The sequence below is a fragment of the Muntiacus reevesi genome, chromosome 7 (genome assembly GCF_963930625.1).
Source record: "Muntiacus reevesi chromosome 7, mMunRee1.1, whole genome shotgun sequence".
In the NCBI taxonomy this organism is placed as follows: Eukaryota; Metazoa; Chordata; class Mammalia; order Artiodactyla; family Cervidae; genus Muntiacus; species Muntiacus reevesi.
In genome coordinates, this window is record NC_089255.1 from 85,053,433 (window position 1) to 85,070,566 (window position 17,134).

At 53.0% G+C, this 17,134-nt stretch overlaps 1 protein-coding gene across 1 annotated transcript in view; it reads left to right on the top strand.

The window, feature by feature from the left end:
- The first annotated feature begins 7,688 nt into the window (after positions 1-7,688).
- Positions 7,689-17,134, top strand: part of TMEM63C (transmembrane protein 63C) — a 33,411-nt gene continuing 23,965 nt past the window's right edge. Inside the window, exons 1-5 of the mRNA XM_065941723.1 lie at positions 7,689-7,696; positions 8,126-8,288; positions 8,685-8,764; positions 9,130-9,211; positions 13,606-13,643. Coding sequence (XP_065797795.1) covers positions 8,139-8,288; positions 8,685-8,764; positions 9,130-9,211; positions 13,606-13,643 — 350 coding nt within the window. The 5' untranslated portion in view covers positions 7,689-7,696; positions 8,126-8,138. The remainder of the gene's footprint in view (positions 7,697-8,125; positions 8,289-8,684; positions 8,765-9,129; positions 9,212-13,605; positions 13,644-17,134) is intronic.

A 17,134-nucleotide genomic window follows, 5' to 3' on the forward strand; every position in this document is an offset into this window, starting at 1 on the left:
CTTATTTAGGGGGAGTCAGAAAACCTTTTAGATCTTCAAGAACCCCTTATCTAGATCAGATAACCCTAGAAATCTTAAGCTGCTAATTCTCTTTCTTGGCTGCACATAAAAATTGACTGGAGAGTCTCATACCTGAAGTCTGGAGTGGGGCGTGAGTCTCTGGATCTACTTAACACCTTCCGGGTAATTCTGGTGTCCCCCACCCCCCAGGCTGAGCATCGCTGGTCCATGCCCAAGAGTGCTGGATGGGGAGCCAGAAAACTCAAGTTCTGATCCCAAATCTACCAACTTCCCCGTGCGTGCGTGCTAAGTGGCTTCAGTCGTGTCTGACTTTGTGGACCGTCGCCCACTAGGCTCCTCTGTCCGTGGGATTCTCCAGGCAAGAATACTGGAGTGGGTTGCTATTCCCTTCTCCAGGGGATCTTGCTGACGCAGGGATCGAACCTGCATCTCTTCCTGCATTGGCAGGTGGGTTCAATACCACTAGCGTCGCCTGGGAGGCCCAACTTCCCTACACTTAGGCAAATCTCATACCCTGCTGCTGACCCATTTGTAATGTTGGGCAGACCATCCTTAGTGAACTCGCTCAGTTGTGTCTGACTCTTTGCAACCCCAGGGACTATAGTCCACCAGGCTCCTCCATCCATGGAATTTTCCAGGCAAGAGTACTGGAGTGCGTTGCCACTTCCTTCTCCAGGGGAATCTTCCTGACCCAGGGATCGAACCCAGGTCTCCCCCATTGCAGGCAGATGCTTTTACCATCTGAGCCACCAGGGAAGCCCATCCTTAGCTATGAAGATATGAAGAGACTCAAGGGCAGTTCAGAACAAGGAAGGACTTACTGACACTTAGGGGAAGATTCGTAGCCAGCTGCCATGGTGGGGAGGGAGACACAGGAACCAGAACCTCACTGTAACAGCCACTCCCCTCCTCCCTGTCCCCCGGAGTAACCCCCCAGCGGTGAGAGTGATCCTGAGCTTCTGTCCTGGAAGGGTGGGGGTGGGGGCAGAATCTGAGGGCAGAGGGCAGGGATGGGATATAAGGAAAGACCCAGAGGAGAAGGGGAAATAGGATGGGAGCCCAAGGCCAGGAATGCTATTTTTTTGGGTTTTTTTTCTTTTTTTGAAGTCCAGAACCATGGAAAATAATCCTTCTTGTTGTGAACAAAAGCTGTTGAATTATTGAAGAGGCTGAGAAGGCCAGATGGCAGGAGAGTGTTATGGCTTCGTGTGCCCTGGTGGGGAAAGGCTTGGAGAGGATCGGGGTGGCTCCCTACCCACAGCTCCTTCCCCTGGGACACGTGAGTGGCTGCAGTGATTTTCATCTACCAATCAATGGCCAAGCCCTGCGGACCAGTTCCTGAGAATTCAAGGGGATCACGAAGCAGAGTCAGCTCAGGCTGCAGGCTGTGTGGGTGTAGGTTGCACCTCTGGGACACCTGGAATCCAGGCTCCAGCCTGGTCCTCAGATACCTCCCAACCAAACCCCTCATCTTAGAGACACGAGGCCAGAACGGGGAAGACACCTGCCTGTAGGTGGCCCAGAGCCCAGCTCTCCTGGGATCCCTCAGCCCACAGTACCTTCCTCTGCCCCACCCAGAGAGACTGGACTGGGGAAACCTCTATCTCTGGACGAGGGCTTAAGCAAGCTCATTTCCTCCCCCCGACTCCTGCCCAGGTCTGCCAGCCCAGTAGAGGCCCCGAGGGTCTGGGGGTATCAGAGCAGAGGGTTATGAACTGCCTGGGTTCAAGGGCAAGGTCTGCCACTTACCAGCATCATGACCTTGGGTGAGTTATTTAACCTCTCTGAGTCTTAACTTTTCTCTTTCATCTGGGGGTGATTCTAGTACCCTTGGGTACTTCTGAGGATTACATGAGCTGATTTTATTTCCCTATAATAAGTGCTCAATAAATGTTAGCTGTTAATAAGACTGGCCCCTTCTAGGGCTTTCTGAACCAGCTTAACTCTGGGATTTAGGCTCCACGACAGAGGACTTGGGGCTTCCCAGGTAGCACTAGTGGTAAAGGACCCGTCTGCCAATACAGGAGACATAAGAGACATGACTTCAATCCCTGGGTCAGGAAGATTCCCTGGAGAAGGGAATGGGAATCCACTCCAGTTTTCTTACCTGGGAAATCCCATAAACAGAGGACCCTGGCGGGCTACAGTCCATGGGGTCACAAAGAGCTGGACACGACTGAGCGACTGAGCATGCAGAGAAGACTTGGCCTTGAGATGGCCAGCTCTCCTGGAAGGAACCATGGCAGAAGGTGTTGGCCTGGCTAGTTGGGACAGCAGGAGCTGAAAGCAGGCCATGGCTGGAAGCCTAGAAGTGATGATGGGCAAGAGGAGTAATAAAGGCAAAGCCAGTTCAACTCTGCCGAGGCCTGGGACTGCTGAGCCTCCAGCTGGTGCTACTGGAGACTCAGTTCAGTTCAGTCATTGAGTCGTGTCTGACTCTGCGACCCCATGGAATGCAGCACGCCAGGCTTCCCTGTCCGTCACCGACTCCTGGAGCTTACTCAAACTCACGTCCACTGAGTCAGTAATGCCATCCAACCATCTCATCCTCTGTCCTCCCCTTCTCCTCCAACCTTCAATCTTTCCCAGCATCAGAGTCTTTTCCAGTGAGTCAGTTCTTCGCATCAGGTGGCCAAAGAATTGCAGTTTCAGCTTCAGCATCAGTCCTTCCAATGAACACCCAGGGCTAATCTCCTTTAGGATGGACTGGTTGGATCTCCTTGTAGTCCAAGGGACTCTCAAGAGTCTTCTCCAACACCACAGTTCAAAAGCATCAATTCTTCAGCGCTCAGCTTTCTTTATAGTCCAACTCTCACATCCATACATGACTATGGAAAAACCATGGCTTTGACTAGACAGGCCTTTGCAGGCAAAGTAATGTCTCTGCTTTTTAATATGCTGTCTAGGTTGGTCATAGCTTTTCTTCCAAGGAGCAAGCATCTCTTAATTTCATGGCTGCAGTCACCATCTGCAGTGATTTTGGAGCCCAAGAAAATAAAGTGTATCACTGTTTCCATTGTTTCCCCATCTATTTGCCATGAAGAGATGAGACTGGATGCCATGATCTTAGTCTTCTGGATGTTGAGCTTTAAGCCAGCCTTTTCACTCTCCTCTTTCACTTTCATCAAGAGGCTTTTTAGTTCCTCTTCACTTTCTGCCATAAGGGTGGTGTCATCTGCATATCTGAGGTTATTGATAGTTCTCCCAGCAGTCTTAATCCCAGCTTGTGCTTCATCCAGCCCAGCGTTTCTCATGATGTACTCTGCATATAAGTTAAATAAACAGGGTGACAACATACAGCCTTGACGTACTCCTTTCCCAATTTGGAACCAGTCTGTTGTTCCATGTCTGGTTCTAACTGTTGCTTCTTGACCTGCATACATATTTTTCAGGACGCAGGTCAGGTGGTCTGGTATTCCTATCTCTTTCAGAATTTTCCACAATTTTGTTGTGATCTACACAGTCAAAGGCTTTGGTGTAATCAATAAAACTAGAAGTAGATGTTTTAGGGTGGGGCGGAAATGGGAGGTGAGGAAGGCCTCACACTTTCCTATCAGGTAAGATGTGCAGCTGACCGGACCTGAGACTCCCGACTCACCAGCCAGCCTCAGCATCCTCTCTCGCTGCCCCTGCTTGGTCCAAAAAGCAAGGCTGACATTTACTTTTCATGTCCAGGAAGAGCAGAACCAGCACCACCCACAGGCTGCAGTTTGAGGATCCGGTAAAGTCCTTCTCTCACTCTCCATCTCTCCTTTTGCCTGTTGCAGAGCAGAGTAGGGGGAAGGAGTCTAGGAATGGTCCAATCTGGGCTGCTCATCTCACAAATAAGCTAATGACAGTGATCTCGGTGCTGGCTTATTTTGAGCACATAGATTCCCAAGCACCACGTGAAGGGCTTTGTGTAAATTATCTTGTTTCATCCTCACAGTAACCCTGAGAGGCGGTTCTGTTATTATCCCCACTTTCCAGATTTGGAAACTGAGGCTCAGAGTGGTGAGGTCACCATCCATGGTCACACAGCTAACAAGGGTGGTTCTGGGACTTGAGCCTTCTGGCTTCAGAGAGATGCCCTGAATAGCTAGCGTCCCTGTGCTCTGCTGTGAAATTCATGCTCAAAGAGAAGAGTTCCCTGATGCCTGCTGCACCAGGCAGATTGCTGCCCCTGTTCTGTGCTCCTTTAACAGCCTCGGATTTGGAGTTTTATTATTTCAGGGGCTGATGCTCTGGTCGCCAGAAAACTTTCTGTCCTCTTTTTCACATTCAAGAGCTAGCTCTACCTCCAGAATGGTTGCCTTCTGGAAAGAAGGGAGGACGAAGGTCCGGGCATGGTGTAGGTATGAGGAGAAAAGGTTGGGTGCCACTCCGTGTTTCCATGGCAACGCAAGAGCCTCCCTCTTTACTGCCTCTGCTTGCTGCTGAGAAAGCTGAGGATGGTAGTGAGGTGGGGGTGAGACTGTCTTCTCTCTTTTCCTTCCTCACCTCCCCTTCAGGCTGGGCTGCAGATAAGCTGAAAGCCCACACCTGACCCAATCTTGCTGGCTAGATTCCACCCCACTCTAAATTTAGAAGCTGGAACCTTGTAGCTGGGTCCTCCCAGGCGGAATAACAGCCTGGGCCAGGCTTCTCAACAGCATTCCTCTCCCCGGATCCCAAAGGCTGTGAACTCCCTAAAGAGGAGGAACGCATGTTTGTAGCTCCAGAGTCTGCACAGGGCCTGGTGAGAGTAGATGCTCAATGAATTCTTGTTGAATGAATGAATGAACAAATGAAAGAACAGACCAGCGACCCGTCTGACACGGGAGGTGCGAGTATTCATTTTCAGTTTCCCAAACCTCTGTACTGTCTCCTCTCCGCGTCTTTGCCAGCTCGGTTTCCTCTGCCCCTGCTTCCCCACCACACTGCGCTGTCCCGGCACAGAGGTCGCTTTCCCACAGAAGGTTGTGTAGACTATCTGCTGGCGAGTCCTCCCCACGGCCCCGGGCCATGGGAGTGCAGGGGGGCAGAGGCATGTGCCTCGTGTGCTTGTGTGTCTCCCCGGTGAGTCTGGGAGCCTCATGCAGGTGGGAGCCATGTCTGCCAGGTCCCTAGAGCCTGGCAGGATGCCTGGCTTATAGTAAGTATGCAGTCCTTCTTTCTGGAAGGTTGAAACAGAGGGAGAGAGGGGGCGGTTCTTTCGGAATAAGAGAGACTAACGTAGTGGAAGTTGATGAGTAAAAAGAACAGCATCCAGAACTCAAAACCTTCTTAGATCCAGATGGGAACCAGGGCTCTTCACAGCCCAGGAATCCCTTCCCAGGCTCATCACACACAGCATCAACCAAATAATAACAGTCTCGAGTCCTTGTGGTTGGACAGCAGCTCACCAAGCTCTTTCACATCCTTGGCCTGATTCCAGTCCCCAGAAAGCCCAGAGAACGGCTTATAAATTGTTCCCCTCCTTTAAAAGGCACTGGGCAACTGGACAGCCACATACTGCACTAAATGAGCTTAGACCCTTACTTCATGCCATATGCAAAAATTAACGCAAAAACGGATCACAGACTTTGATGTAAGAGCAAAAACTCTAAGACAGAGAAGCATCAAGGAAAATCTTTAAAATCTTGGATTAGGCCAAGATTTCTTAGACACAGTACCAAAAGCATGACCCATAAAAGAAAATTTGACACATTGGACTGTCAAAATTTGTGACTTTGGCGCTTCAAAAGATACCATGACAAAAATGAAAAAAAAAAAAAAAAAAAACAAGCAAGATGGCGAAAAACTATTTTCGAAACACACATGATAAAGAAAGAGCATCTGGAGCTTAAAGAGGAGGAGAAGGGGTCTGGGGGAGGGTGCCACCAGCAAAGACAGCTTGGGTTCCTAAGTCTGGGGGACTCGACACTGCGTCTGTTCTTTGCAGCACTCCCGCAGCTGAGTTGGGCCACCAGGCCTGATTGGGAGGCTCCCTGGAGAACTGATTCAAGTAGGCAAAATCTCTCCCCTAGGCCTTCAGACTTCATAGACGTGCCTGCCTCCTTTTTCCACCTGCTTCCTCAACAAGGGCTCCCTCTAGTGGCCACCGGCAGAACTGTCATTTCATGCCGCAGCTGACCCAGAGCCCACGAAGGCTGAGATGCCCGCCCCATTGGCCAAGAGACCCCAGGAATGCCGTAGCTTCTATTCTGACTCTCCAGCAGATGGCTTACTGTTTAAAATATATTGTGCTCAATATAAACTATGAATAATTGTGCATTTGGCTAAACATGTTAGTGTGAATGTGTTAACCAGTGACCTGGGGTAATAAAATGGTGGGCAACCTAGGCAGAAAGAGAGGGGAGCAGAAAGTAGGAAAACCCGAGATCTGTCTCCATACTGGCCACTCCCATTTCGTGTCTCCAATCTCTGCTCTGCACTGCAGACACGCAGCCCGCCGCCTGCCCAGCGTGCCCACGACCCAGCGCCCAGCCCCCCACCCTGCACCTCCCACCCAGCATGTCCTGTCTTTCCCACCCAATAGCAGCACCTCCAGTTTTCCAGTTGCTTAGTCCACAAGGCTTCGTCATCCTGGACGCCTCTGTTTCATGCTCCTTATTCAGTCTATCAGCAAATCTGGTTGGCTCCACCTTCAAAATATTTCCAAAGTCTGACCCCCTTCTCATCGATTCACGGCTCCCATCCCAGTCCAGGCTTCCACTTATCTCTTGCCTCAGTTCAGTTCAGTTCAGTCGCTCAGTCGTGTCCGACTCTTTGCGACCCCCTGGACTGCAGCATGCCAGGCCTCCCTGTCCATCACCAACTCCCGGAGTTTACCCAAGTTCACGTCCACTGAATCGGTGATGCCATCCAGCCATCTCGTCCTCTGTCGTCCCCTTCTCCTCCCGCCTTCAGTCTTCCCCAGTAAGATCTCTTGCCTGACTTGCCACAAATTCCTCCCAACTGACCCCCCACTTGCCCTCACCCCCACTCAGTCTTCGTACAAGTGACCCCTTTAAACTATGAGTCACCTCATGTCACTCCTTTGCTCAGGCACCCTCACGCCCTTCACACCCCCCTATCCAGCCATACTGGCCCCTTAACTCTTCTTTGCTTCAGGCAAGCTTCCACCACCACACAACACCCCCCCGCCACTCCATCCACCAACCCCAGGCTTTTGCTCTGCCTGCAGCGCCCTTCCCGCACAGCCGGATGGTTTGCTTCCTCTTCGAGTCTTTGTTCAGATGGCATCCTCTTTGTGAGGCCTTCCCTAACCACCCTCTTTACAATCCTAACCTCACTCCCACCCCTGAACTGTCACTCCCCACTAGAATTCCTTAAGGGAGGGGTTTTTTTTTTGGTCTTGCTCACTATTAGTCTATCACAAAGCAGTTGTTCACCAAATATCTGTTGAATAAACAAGCCTGCTTTTCTTGAATGGGAGTGAAGAATCTCTAGGGTGTGATGTAGTAGTCTGGAGCCAAAACAAGTGATCATTTCAAATCGGAGCCACTGTGCAGATAAGTCCAAGCAGCTGCTGGTCACCTCCAGTTTTCACTCACACTTTCTGCTCTTACCTAGGCCTGAAGAATGCGGATGCCCCTGACAGTGAACTCTGCATCTGAGTCTCAGGATCACTGCATTGGCTCACAACCCTGAAAGGGTGTTGATCTCTCTGGTCAAGTTTGAGGTGAAATAGCAAGTCCCTGTGGTGTGCCAGGTACTCTACATTCTTACATTACTTAATCTTATAAGTGATTTGCCTTTCCTGGAAACTGGACCAGAGAGTCGTAAGATGATAAAGACAATTGTTAATGGCCGTGTCTGCACGGGTGTCCAGTGATGTGATGGTTCTCTCCTCCAAACTGAATATTTTCTCCCTGAGACCTTTGTGAGGTTTGTTCAAGAAAAACATCACAGAGGTAGAAGTAGAAAGATGTGCGTTTACCAATGTATCTGGGCTATTCTGCCATCTCGGCCCTGGGTCTGAGGAAGTTGGTCTCTTGCAGGACAGGCCTGCGTGCCGTCTGAGGGGCTTGCCTTGACCAGTTATAAGCTCAGCGCACCCCCCCAGCTCCCTGACCGGCTTCTGTGTCTTGCACGGTGTGGGGGAGAGGCCCGTGCCTGACCCGGGGCCCCTCTTCGGCAGGGAGCCTCCCAGAATGGCTGCCTTGCCGAGCAACGTGAACATGGTGGGGAAGTCCCGGAACTTCACCGTGGATGACTGCTTCAGCTCTCGGAACACCGTCCTGAAGGGGCAGCCCTTTGGGGGTGTCCCCACTGTACTGTTCCTCAACATCACCGTGTGGGTGGTGAGTGCTGGGCACTGCGGGGGGCAAACAGAGGGGTCTCAGCCGGGGCACGTGGTCCAGCTTTCCCAAGGGGTACACGGGGCCCCAGCTGTCTGTGGACACCAGCCACAGCGGCGGGAAGCAGCTGAATGTCAGCCTGCCCGGGGCGGGCGCACCTTGGCGACGAGGGGACTTCGGGTACAGCCAGATCCCATTCAACCAACTCTGAGCAACCACTCTGTGCCAGGATACTGCTGGGCGCTGGGCCTTGAAAAAGGCACGACCCCTACCCTGACAGAGCTGGCCACTTAGAGGGGAGCCCCTGAGGTCCTCAGGGACAGTCTTCCCCTTGGGGATGCAGGGGTGAGTCCAGGGGAAGGCGTCTGTGAACCCTCTTGCCCCTTTCCTGGCCCGCAGGTCATCGTCTTGGTTTACTCCTTCCTCCGGAAAGCCGCGTGGGACTACGGGCGCCTGGCTCTGCTTATACACAACGACAGGTGAGGAGGGGCCGGGGTGGGGGTCGAGCTTCCTCGGGTCGTGTGCTGCTGTGATCAGGGTGCGGCTCGGACCCGCGCCCAAGCTGCACAGGTGTCAGCAGGTGGCATCTCATTACCACCCCCGCCCCGCTCATCCCTCCCAGCACAGAGGTGACTTCCGGAGGGCAGCCCCCTCTGGACCCAAGGCCACTCTTCTCTCAGGTCTCAGACATTCTGGATCACGACTCCCCAAGAGGCCCAGAGCTGGTGTGTCTGCTCCTGGGTGGGAGGGGACCCTGGTCCTCCACCCCGGGAGTGGGCAAGACAGCGAGGCAGGCGCCTAAGACCCTCCTCTCCTTGTCCACCTCCCCTTTCCTGGCCGGCAGCCTGACCTCACTGATCTATGGGGAGCAGAGCGAGAAGACATCCCCCTCGGACATCTCCCTGGAGTTGGAGCACAGGGACAAGGTGGGTGCTGGGGCGGGGCCTGGGTCGGGGAGGGCGGGGCCTGTGGCTGGGAGGGCGGGGCCTGGGTCAGGGAGGGCGGGGCCTGGGGCCGGGGAGGGCGGGGCCTGGGGCCGGGAGGGCGGGGCCTGGGTCAGGGAGGGCGGGGCCTGACATGCTGGCTCTGGACAGGCGGCCCTGGCATGCGCAGGAGGCATCGGGCTCGTGAGCAGGGGCCACACCAAGCGCTCCCGGCAGCGTGACCTTGGACAAATGCCTCAACCTTGCCAAGCCTGTTTCCCCAGTGGAAATACAGAGATACTGACCCCAGCTGCCTCTTAGGGCGCCAAGAGAATGGCGGTGGTTAGGGCACAGAGGACAAAGGAAGCAAGAGGGCCCGCCACACGACGGGGCGGAGCTAACGTGCTCTGGGTGGCGCTCAGGGGTGGGTGGTCTTGAGCGGAACTCAGACGAGAGGTCCGGCTTGCCGTCTCCACCTGCTCACCTCCCTCTCACCCGTGGCTCCCACCCAGACAGCCCGGGGTCACCCACAGCCCCACATCACAAAGTCCAATGGACCCCTCCGTCCTCATCTCATCTCTCAGAGCCGCCTGAGCCTGTGGGCCACCTCCCCTTCTTGGACAGAGGAAAGCACTTCCGGCTGCTTCCGTGCCATCCTGCTGGCTGGGGTTTCCCTCTGTTGGTGCCTCCTCCGCGCCCGGAGACCCCCCAGCCCCAGGCCATGTCATCCACACTCACTCACGACTTCAGTTCTACACGAAAGTGAAAGTGAAAGTCACTCAATCGGGTTCGACTCTTTGCGACCCCACGGACTATACAGTCCATGGAATTCTCCAGGCCAGAGTACTGGAGTGGGTAACCTTTCCCTTCTCCAGCGGATCTTCCCGATCTAGGAATCGAACTGGTGTCTCCTGCATTTAGGCGGATTCTTTACTAACTGAGCTATCAGGGAAGCCCCCAGTTCTACATGGATCCCTCCTAAATTCATATCTCCAGCTAAACCTTCCTCTGAGCTCTGGCTCCATTTATCCAGTGGCCTTCAAAATATTGTAAGGGTGTTTCGAATTCAATATGCTGTGATTTCCTCCCCCACCACCACCCATCCCTGGACCCCTGGTCTCATACTCTTCCCATCACCCACTCAGGTACGTGTCATTGCTCTCGTCCAGGCCCCTGGGCATGGCCGGCTTGTCACCAAATTGTGTTGCTTGCACACAAGGTGTGTGCAAGGTGTGTGAGGTTTCTCAACACCTCTCCCACCATCCCGCAGTCCAGCCTCCATCAGTCTTTGGCTTGGATGAGCATGGTAGCCTCCAATCAATCTCTTTCGGTCCCCACATGCCACCTACTCCATCCAGAGTGAACTCCATGAACAGGGACACGGGGCCCCCTGTGTAAGCGTTCAGGGGCTTCCTAATGCTCTTGGAATCAACTGCCATGGGCTCGTGGTTGGGCCTCCTGCGCACCCGTCCGGTCTCTGTTTTCCCTCCCAACTGCCCTGCCCTCCACCACACTGGCCATCTTTCCGACCCTCCTTCTCGCCTCACGCCCTTCACCTGCTCTCCCCCTCCCCACTGCCCACTCCCCACTGGCCCATCTCTGGCTAACACACCCACGCTTTGTTCAGGTTTCAGCTCAAGCACCACTTTCCCGGGATCCTTGTCCGCTCCATCTGGATCCCGATCTCTTGTGATAGCCTCGTAGAAAACGCACTCCTTTTCTTCAGCGCTCTTAGCCCAGACTGTGACAATTCCCCATTCTAGTCAGTCAAGTGTGCCCACTTTCCCCCTTGAGACCAGTGTTGTAGTGGTCTCACGTACCCGGTCCACCCTGTCGTGTCATTAGTATCTGATACATATTTGCTGGAGGCAGTGAGTAGGTACAACCCTATTCCTTCCATTTTCATCCCTCCGAGAGACCGGTCCCTTTCCTTGCCAAGACCTGCCCCGGCCAGGCCAGGAGCCTCAGACAGTTCATGTGTTGGAGGTTTCCTCTCTCGAATGAGGACAGTCTCGCCCACCTTGCAAGGTGATTCTCAGATTTACCTTTGGAAACATCGCTTTGGCTTTGTAGTGGCTTTTTTCTGCACAATGAGATTTTATTTTAAAAATATCTAGAAGGTAAATCACTATGGCAGCAGTGAGGCAGTCAAACAGATGAGGGTGGAAATTGCACACAGGGGGGAGTGTGGTGAGGGGTCCCAGACAGGTGGTGAGCCTCTAGCCTGGCTGAGCGGCATGAGTGAAGCCAGCCAGTCTCCCCGTAGCGCCGCGAGCAAGTCGGGACAGGCGTGGCAGGATCAGGGAGGATGGGGCCACCAAGGTGGGTCAGGACTGACCACCGAGACTCAATCTTGTCAGCTGAGCTGGCTCCTGGGAGCCTGTGACCATTTCCTCAGGGCGGGGAGAAGAGAGAAGATACGTCTGCTTCTCAGGCCCGCTGTTCAGCTGCTAAGTTTTCAGAATGGTTTATGCCTTTCAGAGCTGTGGTGTGTGTGTGTGTGTGTGTGTATGAGAGAGACAGAGAAAGAGAGAACGGATCCACACATGGTCACTCACACATCTCTTCACGAGTGTAGAGACTACACTTCTACTCATGACCTCTGCCCTTTCACTGGTGGTCCTCCGCTCCACATCACCACTAGGGTCGGTCAGCAAATGTGCTTGCTGTCTTAATGAACTACGAGTTGGCCCAGCGGTGGGTGGTGGGGAAAAATGTGGTAATGGAGAAAAGCCCCTCTGTGTGGGGAGGGGTGGCCAGTCTTGAGAGTCAAGCCCAGTCTTGTCTAGCAATGCACCCCCTGCCTGGGACTTTCCCAGTCGCCGCTGCCACCATCATACCCTGTCCCCCTTGCTCTGCCTCACACCCAGGCTTTTATCCCTGTTTTAGTTCCCTAGGTCATAGCTAGGGGAATGATTCCCCGGATAGGCATTCCCACTGTCAACCCACCCAACACAGCGAGGAGGCCTGGAAGATGGGCCTTTACACCAGAGGTAGCAAGGCACTTCCTTTTGTTTCACGTTCACCAGCCTCTCGTTGCTTCCTTTGGGGAAATGTTCAGTTGCTCAGGCGTGTCCGACTCTTTGTGACCCCATGGATTGCAGCATGCCAGGCTTCCCTGCCCATCACCAACTCCCAGAGCTTACTCAAACTTATGTCCATCAAGTCGGTGATTCCATCCAACCATCTAATCCTCTGTCGTCCCCTTCTCCTCCTGCCTTCAATCTTTCCCAGCATCAGGGACCTTTCCAAAGAGTCGGCTTTTCACATCAGGTGGCCAAAGTATTGGAGCTTCAGTTTCAGCATCAGTCCTTCCAGTGAATATTCCAGTGAATTTGCTTTCAAATTGACTGGTTTGATCTCCTTGCAGTCCAAGGAACTCTCAAGAGTTTCCTCCATCACCTCATTTTGAATACCTATTCCCTAATCCACGTGGTTCAACTGAGAAGGGGGCTGCCCAGTTCACTGATGTGCTCGTGACTCAAATGGGGTCAGTCAGGAACTGCAATCTTTTCTAAGGTTTTGGCAAACCCTCTGGAATCCCAGGAGCAAGCGTGCATCAGAGCGACTTAACCAGCTACCACATCTGGTGGCTTTTAGAGCCACGGCTCTCTACCCATCTTATGCACACAGTTCCCAAGCTGACTCCGTCTCCAGGCTTCCCCTCCCTCCGAGTCTCTGGCCAAGGCCACCTTTTCCCTTCACCCAGGAACTCCAGACAGCAAGACCCTGAGAGAAAGGCATAACTGACAGGACTCAGGTGCAGAAGAAACCCAGCACAAGCTTACAGTTATAACCAAAGGGTGATGTGTGGCTTGAGTGTGGAGAAATTAGGAGAAGTGTCTGTTTCAGGTCCAGCTGGATCCAGGAAGTCCAGCATTGCCGCCAGGATCCCTCTCTGGTCCTCCCTTGTCTGACTGGGCTTTTTTCTCAGGCAGACTGCTGCGTGTGGCATCAGAGACTCGCCAAGCCCCTCCAGGCTGCCTGGTGTTGACTGGATGCAAGAACCCAGAGGAAGCCATGCCATATCAGTCCCCTTAAGAGCATTCTGTTTGGCCCCACTTGGGTCATGCCCCTGTTAGTCAACTGGCAGAAGCCTTCTTGAGGGACAGCCCACTGGGCCACATGCCTGAGGGAGGGGCATTTCCCAGAAGGAAGCAATGAGGGACAGACAGAAAGCAAGTGATGTCCACCCCAAGTACCTTCTCTCCCTCCAGTCCAAGGCCCCCCCTCTAGGCCCCCACTTCCAGTAACAGGATGCCCGACTTCCAAAAAGACATCCCCCTCAGCTCTGATTCCCATCCCAGCCTTGCCTGGGGAAGAAGCCCTGGACACGGCCTTGCTGCCTTGGACGTCCCACTGCTGGCTTTCTCACACTTTCTCTCCTTTTCCCCCAGGGCTTCTATTCCTGGTTTTTCAACACCATCACCATGAAGTAAGTGCCTGAATTTTCTGAGCCGTGGGGGTCTCATCTGCGGGAGGGTGGGGGGGCGGGTCTCCCGCACAGGACCGGACCTGGGGCCCGAACTCTTTGCCCCAGCCTCCACTCCCCACTCCCAGCTGCCCACTGCAGCCTGGCCCGGGGAAGAGGATGCTTTCCAGTTGGTGAAATGGGAACTGGAGGGTGCCCGCGGCCCTTTTTCCCTCTGCCACAGTTCTCAGGAACGGACCCCTTTCACAGGCTTGTAAAAATGCTTTTATGAAGGCCACATGAGGAAAGAGAAGTCCTTCCCACGTGTCGTTTGCTTTTCTCCTGTGAACGTCATTGCTCATGTTTGCCAAGATGGAAAAAACAAAAGGCACCGGAGAGAAGGGCAGGCTTTGCCTCCCAGCCTCTGTGCCCACTCTGGAGGGATGACCCCTGGCCCACCGCATCTTCCGGACCTCCTTAGTGTCAGACTCCCTTGGCAAGGAGAGAGACCCCCAGGCACCTGTCATCTCCTGATTGCCTCATCCCAACCAGACGCCTCAGCGGAGCAGAGCAGACTCTTATCAGAGCTCTCTGTTTCTACTGCATGAACACATATGTGCGTACACACTTACTCGTGTGCACACAGCTGTCTCCATCTCAGAGCCCTGTATGTTCCTGGGTGCTCCCTAAACAGCTCCCATCCAGCCTGCCCTTCTCGTCCTTTGACACCCTCCTCCAGGGTCCAGCCTTGCCTGGGATGCCTGCCGTAGGGGCTGCCTAACTGCTCCTCAGAGGCCACTGCATAGGGGCCCACCTGGCCCTGCTCATGTGGTTCTTTGCCAAGGCTCTTAGAGCTTCTTCCATCGTGTGCCTCCACGTCCACCATTCAAGAGCCTTGCTGGGGCGCACCTCTTTCCCCAGACCTGGGACCCCCACGGGGGTGCAGGGCATCCTGACTGGCCCTTGGGAATCCAGAGCTGGCCTTGGGACTGGCAGTCTCTGGTGTTTGAGCCCCAGCCCTGACGGAGGACTCCCCGTGGCCTTGGCCTTTTGTCTTCCTTCATCTTTCACCAGAGTCCCCAGGAAGTGATACAACTAGTTTGTGTGGGGGTTGGGACTCTTAGCCCCATGTTGGGGGAGTGGAGAGAAGACTTTTATTTCTTGGCACCTTCTCTAGTTTTGCTTTATTTTGAAAAGCATTCACAAGCTTGCATAAATACAGTTTCACTAAGAGAAACATAAAAGTTCACCTGCAGTCTCTCATCCATTTCTTGACCCTCCCTTCCCGCAGAAGCCAAAGTCCCAGGGCAGAAAGCAGCCTACTAAAAAAAAACAAAGGTTAACCAGAGACCCACGACACGGAACTTCTCACGGGAAGAGCATAACTGCTGTGCAAAAGGCATTTGGGAGAGCGAGAACTTAATTCCAATGTGGGGGTTCAGAAGAAGCATGGTTTTGAGCGAGGCCTGGAAGAATGGGAAGAATTTTGGTCGTTGTGGTATGGAGGGCCCAATCAGAAATTAAGGACTGTGGGGGCAAAGATTTGGGGCGAAGATGGCAGAGAGTGTCCAGAGATGGTAAATCTTGTGGTGAGCCAGAAGCAGGAGTACATAGAAAGAGACGAGATAAAAGATTGGGCCGGAAGGATCAGTGGGAATCTTGACTGCCATCCCGAGAATCCTGGCTTTTGATTTAGAGGCAGCAGAAAGACCGTGCCTGTTTTTGAGCAGGAAACTCAGGATGATGTCTGTTTGTAGGCAGGAGTATGAGGGGTGAATGGCAGTTGGAAGAGTCCAAAGGCAATGCAAGCAGCTAAGAAGGCTTTCCCAGTGTCCAGGTGAGAGGTGGTGATGACCAGGGCGTTGACGTGGAGGAGACAGGGGGAGGGAGGCTCTGTGCGACCGTCAATGGGTCATGGTTTCCACCTGGCTTCCACCTGGTTAGGAAAGAGGGAGAAGTTGAGGTCTTGTTTCTGGGGAGGACGGTGATACCATTAGGTGGAAGGTGAGGAGATATAATGAGCTGAGAAATGGATAACACAGAACCAGGGTGAGCATGGGAATTGATGGTCAAGCTATTGAAAAACAGAAATAAAGCTTAGGAGAAGGGTTGGAGCTAGAAATTTAGACTTGGGATATGGAAGTGCAGAGGTCATGGTTGAAGTCATGGGAGCAAATGGTTCACCCAAGGGTGCAAAATCAGAAAGGGCCCAAGGGAGAGAGTGGCCGGGGCAGAGGGAAAAGGCAACATCCTTTAGGGCAGCAGCTCTCTGTAACCAGAGAGGCGTGAGGCCCCAGACAGGGTGCAGCCTCCAACCCTGCGAGCTGGGCTAGAATGAGTGTTCAGGAAAGGACGTCGGCTTTGAAGACGGGTCTCCCCTGGGAGGGCAGGTCTGGGATAAGGAGACGTCCGAAGAGTAGGGGCTGAGAAAGGAAGTCACCTTTTTTCAAGAAGTGGGTAGGACAGAGACGTAAGGATATTGGATGGAACTCGAAGGGAAGCTGGTGAAGGAGTAGATGCTTGAGGAGCTTCTAGGGTTTTTCTAAGACTGAAAAATGGGCATTTGAACCTGGCTGTCGTTGAAAAGGAAGAAGTCGGGGTGGCTGTAGAGAGAGGAGGTGTTAAAGGTGAAAGAGAAGGACACCAGGTGCAGCGAGTCTCCAGTAAGAGGTAGAAGAGAGGAAGCGATTCGAGCAGAGACAAGAATTAATCATGAGTAGGAGAGAGGGTGGCGCCTGAAACGTCGTGGGGGCCGCACTTTAAAGAGCGGTGGGAAGAGGACAGAATTGAATAGAGGAATATAGATAGGCTCAAAAATTCAGGCTTCCCTTGGAACTGTAACGTAGGCTGCTAAGTATAACCTGGCACTTCCAGTGCAGATGGAGCAATGAGCCCAGTAGGGGCAGAGGGAATTGCCAGCCCAGAAACGAAATTCTTGAGTTCTCGGTCCCGTCCAGCCCTCTGCTCTCGCTATCTGATTGGAGGCTCTCACCATCTGATTGGAGGCTCTCACCCTGCCTTAGGTACACTATTTATATCATGTGAGCAGATCTGGGCACCCCAGGCCTGCAGGGGGACACTCCCCCCATTCTCCCTTCTCATCACTCCTTATCCACCCCATTCTTGGGATTTAATTCTCAAATGTAGGGCAGGAAGTGTTTTAACAGCTTGAAGTTTAAAAAAAAGGTTGAGAGCTTTAAATAATTACTGAAATGGTGATATTGAAAACCTTGAAGATATGCTGTACATTGTAGTATTGTTGAAAAACAAATTCTGAATATTGGACTGAATGCTATAAGTTGCATACCACCTTCAAGTCTGATCAGAGGGCAAGGGTGAGTAAACCATGGTATGTCTAACAATGGGGGTGGGGCAGGTGTGCACCTTGGGGCTAAGTGTGAACTAATTATCCACAAACAAGCCATTGTCACCATTATTACTGTGCAGTCATAAAAATACTTAGACAAAATATTAAACTGTCAGAAAACACTTAAGATTAAATGCTAAATGAAAGA